Raw genomic sequence first — 7908 nt, 5'->3', positions numbered from 1 at the left:
TCTTGGTTTCACGGGATGTTGTGTTTGTGGAAGATTCTCTTCAGCCCTTGCTGTCATGTACTAGAGACAATAATGTAAGTTGAGAGGAAATTTATGACAGTTTATTGCCTCTTTTCAATGGTGGAAGTTCAAATGTAAATTCCAACGAGGCAAACGTAAAGCCTATGGGGGGGTTTCTGAAAATATTACAGATCAGCCAATTTTTGATGCAGATGTACATGATATACTTGATGAGGAAAGGGTTGAGAATGAGCTGGCTAAAAGTATGCCAAAATGGTTGGTGCATACTTGTGTGATAGTAAATTGGATGCACCTTTGTCTAGTCGTACTTGTTCAGGTTCTCGCCATGCATCTTATGCATTACGCTGCTATGCTTTGGCTGTTTCTAGTTTATGTGATGTTGAGAAACCTCTATCTTTTGATGAAGCACAAAATTTTGAGAATTGGAGGGCTGCCATGCAATTAGAACATGATGCACTTATAGAAAATGACATGTGGACTTTATGTGATTTGCTTCCTGGAAAAAAGGCCATTGGTACGAAGTGGGTTTACAAGTTGAAGTGTAAGTCAGATGGTGAAATTGATCGCTATAAGACTTGGCAAAAGGCTATTCACAATAGAAAGGCAGATTATGAAGAGACTTTTTCTCCTACTTGTCATATGATTACTATGCGTTTTCTATATGCATTGACATCTCATTTTGGTTGGGATGTACATCAATATCAAACATTGAATGGTGACATATTTGAGGAAGTTTATGTAATGAAGCCTCGTGTTTTTGTCAAGAAAGGACAAGAGGATAAAGTGTGCAAAGGTAAGAAAGCTTTGTATGGGTTGAAGCAATCTCCTCATGCTTGGTATGAGAAAGATGACACTCATTGGGTCAAACGAGGCTTTCGTAATAGTCCAACAAAAAGCACTTTTCATGTAAAGCGTGAGGGGGATGTACTTCTCATCGTTATTCTATATATGGATGATTTGCTAATCACTGGTCCGAATGAGGCACATGTTGCTGAATTTAAGGATGATTTGAATGCTACTTTCAAGATGAAAGATTTGGGACTGTTGCATCATTACTTGGGCATACTGTTTAAGCACTGTGATGGTGGCATTGCCTTGTGTCAGACAAGTTACATAGAGACATTGCTATGTAAGTTTGGACTTGAGGATTGCAAACCTATTGCCACTCCCATGGAAACAGGCTTGAAATTGAGTCTTCATGATGTTGATGATCCTACCGATGTCACTCTTTACCAAACTAATGCTGGATGCCTTATTTATGTTTGCATCACAAGGCAAGATTTTTAGTTTGTAGTCTCACAAGTTAGTAGATTTATGCATAGCCCATGGTCTAAGCATTGGCAGGTTGTCAAGCGGATCTTTTGCTACTTGAGTGGCACTTTACATCTTGGGTTTTTTTATCCTAAGGGGGGGTCATTGCCACTAGATTTACATGCTTTTTCGCACTGAGATTGGCTGGTTGTCTTGATACGCAAGTGTCCACAAGTGGTTTTTGTTTCATGCTCGATAGTTCATGCATATCATGGTTGAGCAAGAAGCAACCTATTGTGGCCACTTCCAGTTGAGTACATGGCAGTCTTCACAGCTACGGTTGAGTGTGTATGGCTCAGACGCCTCATGGGTGATTTGGGTGTTGGACATGACACATCTACATTGAACATCAGAATGCATTGGTAGTTGCAAGGAACCCAATTTTTCATGCTTGTACAAAGCACATTGAGGTGCATTACCACTATGTCAAGGAGAGACTCTCAACAAGAGAGATTAGTTTGGCTTATGTGCCAACACAGGACAACCTCACATACCTTTTCACAAAGGCACTACCTCGTGAGAAGTTCAAAGCTTTGGGCTTACTCCCCTTTGTGGACTGATCATGTCCTCAGGGCATCGCACTTCCCTATACTTTATGTGCCAGCTCTTGTTCACCGTATCACTGCTAAGGGTGATTTGTTACCATATAAATGTGGTAGTGATGTGTGTGAATACACTTAGGACCGTCGTGGCATTTTCCCCCTCATTAGGAGGTTTTTTCTCCCGTGCATTGTATATGCGCACATCACTCTAGGGCTATCTTATCCTTCTATTGCACACTAAGTATACACTCTCTGTTGTGTGCCTTGAGCTTCCTTCGTCTTCTCTAAGGTTTGTGTGTTTCCTTTTGCAACCCTAATTCCAACATCTACAACTAGGGGGATTTGGGTGCATGCGTTGAATGAAATGTAGGAGATTTGGGTGTGTCATATTTTAAATGTGGGTGGATTTGTAAATTCGGACTGCCTTCAAGCTACCAAATCATATGGCCCAAGATCGCCCACCCTCCTCGTTTTTTCCCTCCTCCGTTTGATCCCATTTGAAGCTGCTCGTGTGATATAGTGATGAGGGGCCTATGGGGACCTATTGTATGGTTAAAGGGCCCTATAATGGGTAAAGGCCTCCCCAATAGTAAGGCCCTTTAAAGGGTCTATTGGGGAGCCCTCTTAGAGAGCCCCCCCTAGAGGCAATATTAGGGGGACCCTTTGCATGGTCAATGATGCCCCATAGTCTATGTATAGCATGTTGCAAAAAATTCAAACGACAGAATTGCTTTTAGCTTGGGGGTGGTCGAACCACCTCCAGAATCACAAAGGACCTTCTTAATTAGTCGTGGCTTGTAACTGGACGCCTACAAGAAGAACATCTACTAGACAATCTCACAGGCTGAGTAAGAATAGGTGATGAGATGATTGAGCCATGCGTACATGGATCTCAACATGGGCCTACACTTGCAAAATGCAAGGTCCCTCTTCTCTTTTAGGGCCTTTTTTCTCTTTCGGGCCTATGGGGGCGGGCTCTTAGTCAACGTTCAAACTGGACGGAACACCGAGTTGGGCACGAATGTCTCGTTTGATGATGTGGTGAGACACTATTAGCTTGGAAAAAGGAGAGTCACGTCCGAACTCACCAACATTGTAGGCAGCCTCAACCCCTCGGAACAAAACTCATCAAGACTGGCTGTAGCAAGAAACACGAGCGCAGGGCTAGAAGTACATTTTTCCTAACATGTGAAAATAAGGGAAAACTTGAAATTCTCTTTATTTGTAGGTTAGAATTTGAAGCTTTTGTTGGTGATTACACTAAATCTTGTGTACAGTTCCCGGTTTTCTTAAAGGCAAGCTCAAAATCTAACCGAGATTTTACAATTGCAGCCGGTTTAAATACACTAGACCTTGGTTTTTGTCTAACACTGCACGGTGGCGAGCGTGCTTCGATCCTGTGATTCCATGCTCAATCGACCAGCAGCCTAAGTAGAAGCTTCAACGCGGAAAAAAGCGCTTGTTGTTCGGCAGTATGAATGATGAGTGGCGGATGACTGAAGTGCGAAGTTTGGATGGACCTTTAGGCCTGTAGTGGGAACGGGGGTTCTGAGGGTAATATTCGTTGTGGGAAAGATAGTCGAAAAAAGCGGGGCACATTGAATGAGAGAGGTGGAGGAATCGGATTGAAGCACGACGCATAGCCGAGAAAATAGACCCCTTCCTCTCCACCAATAATAAAAATAAAAATAATTACTACGTCGAGGAAGCGTATTAACCCTTCTTTTCTAGCCCGCGCGTGGCCCACAACAGCACAAAAGCCTCGTTCTCTGAGAAGGGATATCCCAAAAGATGAAAATTTGAGTGGGCAGGAAGAAAAGCGTGCTCGTCTATTCTACTTTAATTATAGCGCAAATTCTCAGAACTTTCTCCCTTTTATTGATACCCCTGCTTGCCTTGGCATTGTGTGTTGAGAAACCCATAGCCCAAGGAAGAAGAAATCTGTATCCCTGCCTTAATGGCTACCTCCTCCGTCATATGGGCCCTCTTGGGCGTTTTCGCCCTCTTCTTGACACTCTCCTCTGCCGATAACTCTCATGTGTTAAGCTACTCCCCTTCCGATCTCCACTCCCAAGCCAAGCTTGTTAGCCTCTTTGACGCATGGAACATGAAGCATGGAAAACATTACACAGCCGCCCAGAAGTTAGAGAAGCACAAGAGATTCCACATCTTCAGAGACAACCTGATGCGCATAGAGGCGCACAACAGCAAGGGATCTACTTTTAAGCTTGGTCTCAACCGTTTCGCCGATTTGACTCAAGATGAATTCAAGCAGAGCCGGCGTCTTGGTCTCAAGCTTCCTTCTGTCAAGCTTGGATCCCTCCGCAGGCGGTCCCACTTCCATCACAAGTCTGAGACCCCTATGGTAACAGCTGAATCTTTGGACTGGAGAACCCTTGGCGCCGTTACCCCAGTGAAAGATCAGGGCATGTGTGGTATGTTTTTGTCGCCTCTTTCTGAGTTCAGATATTTAGTTTGTCTACTTCTATGAGATTGGCTCCCGGATAGTCTTTAGTGAAGGTGATGCCTTTTTGTCTGAGTTTGTGAAAGTTTTAGAACTGATCTTAGTCCTGAATAGGTGATGTTAATTGCCTTTTGTCTACTTCCATATCAGTTGCCTTTTGATATGTGTGATGAGTAAGGCAACATATAAGTCCTTTAGATGGTGTTCATGTATAGCTTGCAATTTCTTTTATATTGAATCATCCAGATGGTGTGGATTGTTACACTGCTTGTACGATGTCTTCTATGTTGAGCCATCCAGATGTTGCGATTTATGTATGTGTAACATGCCTTCTATGTTAGAGTCATCCAGATGGTTGCGTTTTATAAATGTGTTTGACCCTTTGAGGATTATGTGTCGGAAGCGACATGCTTGCATGTTTTACGCTTGCCTTGACATTATATGGTGATGATGTCTTGCAGGAAGCTGCTGGGCTTTCTCTGCCACAGGAGCTATTGAAGGAGCCAACGCTGTTGCAACAGGAAACCTTGTCAGTGTTTCGGAGGAAGAGCTTGTGACATGCAGCAGTGAGAGTGGATGTGATGGGGGGCTGATGGATGATGCCTTTGAATGGGTTATTGACAATGGCGGGATTGCCACAGAAGATAATTATCCTTATCTAAGCTACAGTGGCTCCTCTGGTGCTTGCGACACCAAAATTGTAAGTCCTTTGTCTCCCTCATTCAGGGTTGTGCAGCATGAATTAGATCTGGTTCCGTACAAAGAGCTCGCGAGGTTTCGATTTGCTCTAATGTCTGTCTCTCATAAAGCTTGTCATGTGCTTTATGTGGTGGGATGTAGGAAGAGGAAGAAAAAGCTGTGTCTATTGATGGTTATGCTGATGTGCAACCCTACAGCGAAGCAGCACTTTTAGAAGCTGTCGCCAAGCAGCCCGTTAGTGTAGCCATTGAAGCCTCTTCTTGGGATCTTCAGCTTTATGTTGAGGTGAGTCTTTTGTTCTGGTGTTGTTACAGCTTGCATGAGCATGATTGTGATTTTGGTTCAGTTCTACACTACTTTTAGTAAATAGTCGGCTAAGTATGGTAACCGTAGAAATTGTTTCAAATGATGAATGTTGGATTTTTGGTCACTGAAAGGAAATTGCTGCATTTATTGAATGAATGGATGTATGTGATTATGCATTTTAGTGTGGGGTTTGGACTATCTGTAGATGATTGATTTGGTTTATTCCTCTTGCAGGGTGTGTACAATGGCACCTGCTCAAGCGATCCTTATGATATCAACCATGGTGTATTGCTCGTTGGATATGGCTCTGAGAATGGCGTTGATTATTGGATCGTGAAGAATTCATGGGGCTCTTCCTGGGGAGATTCAGGATTCATCCGCATGATCCGCAACGGCAGTCCCTTCGGCATCTGCGCCATCCACTCTATGTCCTCTTACCCTATCAAGGTAATTTTGTTCTATAAAATTTCATCAGTGAGAGGTTTGTGGTCACTCACTAACTCTTTTATTTCTTTCTGCAGAATGCGTCGAGCATGCCACTCGTGGCAGATTTGTGAGAGCATGAAGATGCTTCTCAGCACTGTACAGCTTACTCAATTGTACAAACGTTTATTATTTGCGATTAGCCATTGTTGGAACTCAGAAACAATTTCATGTATTATTTTTGAGTTTTAAGCATCTTTGTACAAAGCTTCTGTCACGCTGATCTTGAAGTGGTTTTTCCTAATGATTGTATGCAACTGCTGTATTGTTTTGAGGATATGGGTTTGCGATGTAGACTACTCACAAGGGTTGTCTAGCCTACTTTCTACGGCAGTCGTGCACTCTAATCTAGCAATGAATTGGTTTTGCATCTAGAGTACTTTCTATGGCATTGAGGACACTGTGCACTCTAAACTAGCAATCAATCAGTTGTGTCTAGAGTACTGTTTATGCCCTTAGCGAATTTGCGATTCTAAACTAGTAATCGATTGATTTTGCAAATGCTAAAGGTCTGTGGCAGATATTATGTGCACATGATTCGATGTGCCTGCCCATTTTGTGACATCATGTGGGTCTAGATCACCATGTCTGCTGTTATAATGATGTACTCGAGTTGATGGAATGGGAGATGTGGGGTCTGGTGGGGTCCATCTATGTTCATGAAATTTTATTGTATTGCAGAAGTATCGCAATGTCTGAATGGGTTTCTTGACTGTTCACTTCCGACAGGCGGCGTTTCTCCATCTTTCCCATTACTCACTGGGCACGTTGCTTTCTTTACTTAATGATATTTTCATGAAAAACTTTCTTAAGCTGAGTTTAACTAGAATTTTCCTTCATTCTCTTCGAGTTCTAATTCCTTGTCTCATGTCTGAGTTTGCTAGTGCAAACATCTTGAATGGGAACTTCTAACCTCTAGGTTCCTTAGTGATAATAATAATCAGTAATGGCACATACTAATTGGTCGGACAATATGTGCCTTAAGTAATTATTGATTGTCATATCTTTTGAGATTGTTTTTGTTTAATGGTTTAAAGATCTTTAGAGACCAAGAAGCATGTGGCTTTACTTTTGACCATACATCGCTGCACCTCCACAAGTGGTCTTCTTTTCTTCTCAAGCAACACCATTCTATTGAGGGTTATGACGCTATGTATATTGTTGTCTTTATCTTGTATAAACATCATATTGTAAGTAATGCAGATTAGCAATTTAAAATTTAATCTGCATCAATGTTTCAAACATTATTGCATTGAACCATCTTTCGAAACCTAGAATGTGGAATTTTTATCAAAATATAGCGTGCAATGAGGCAACCGTATTAAATTCTTGCAAATGCATCAAACTAGCAACGTTCAAATGCTCAAAATGTGCAATTATAGCATGTAAAGGGGGCAATGAGGCAACCTCTACCATCTTTCTAGTATGAAGTATCTCTTTCCAGCAAGTACACGAGTCTAATAGCTTTCATTAATCTTTAACACTAAAAACATCGAAATTACCAGCGTTGTTATTACTATCTCTTCTTTATTCAACAAAAAAGCACGATCGATAACATATTAGTTGGCCTTGTTTTTCTGTACTGCATCAAACTCAACAACATTTATCATTGTCCTATGCAAGAAGCCTCCAAGTAGAAGATTTTTTTTGGTACAAATATGATAATGCATTTGTGACAATATTCACAAGTGAATGACCGGGAATGACTACAACAATGTGTTGCTCATTGATATCTTTGATTTTAATGTCCATTTTATCTTCCTCATCCGTGACCTTTTCTTTCTACGAAGAAATGATTTTTTTTGTCTCATTGCAACCTACATACAAGCCAACTAAAATGTCCCAAGCACGTTTTGCAAAACAAATGTGAGGAGTAATGGTGTGCTTGATAGAGAATGTAATCAATGCATGCGCTTGCGCATCTCTACTATCCCAATAAGCGTGTCCAGTTTTGCAAGTAAAACAACACTAGCAGTAGGAAGAGGATAATTGCTAGAAAATGTAACATCTTCCATAGAATATGTAATCCTCCACAGAGTCTCTTTCCATAGAACTTGGATGTACATTATAATCTTTAACAAT

General features: G+C 41.6%; 1 protein-coding gene across 1 annotated transcript; it reads left to right on the top strand.

Moving 5' to 3' along the window:
* Positions 1-3751: 3751 nt before the first annotated feature.
* Positions 3752-6043, top strand: LOC147444137 (cysteine proteinase RD21A-like). Its single transcript, XM_086526853.1, has 5 exons — positions 3752-4309; positions 4800-5038; positions 5179-5322; positions 5578-5790; positions 5865-6043. The coding sequence occupies exons 1-5, from the start codon at positions 3832-3834 to the stop codon at positions 5898-5900; spliced, it is 1110 nt and encodes a 369-aa protein (XP_086382979.1). The 5' UTR covers positions 3752-3831; the 3' UTR covers positions 5901-6043.
* Positions 6044-7908: the final 1865 nt, after the last annotated feature.

Source organism: Adiantum capillus-veneris, chromosome 13 (assembly GCF_014529385.1).
Source record: "Adiantum capillus-veneris isolate H3 chromosome 13, ASM1452938v2, whole genome shotgun sequence".
NCBI lineage: Eukaryota > Viridiplantae > Streptophyta > Polypodiopsida > Polypodiales > Pteridaceae > Adiantum > Adiantum capillus-veneris.
This window is presented reverse-complemented; position numbering and strand designations above follow the sequence as displayed.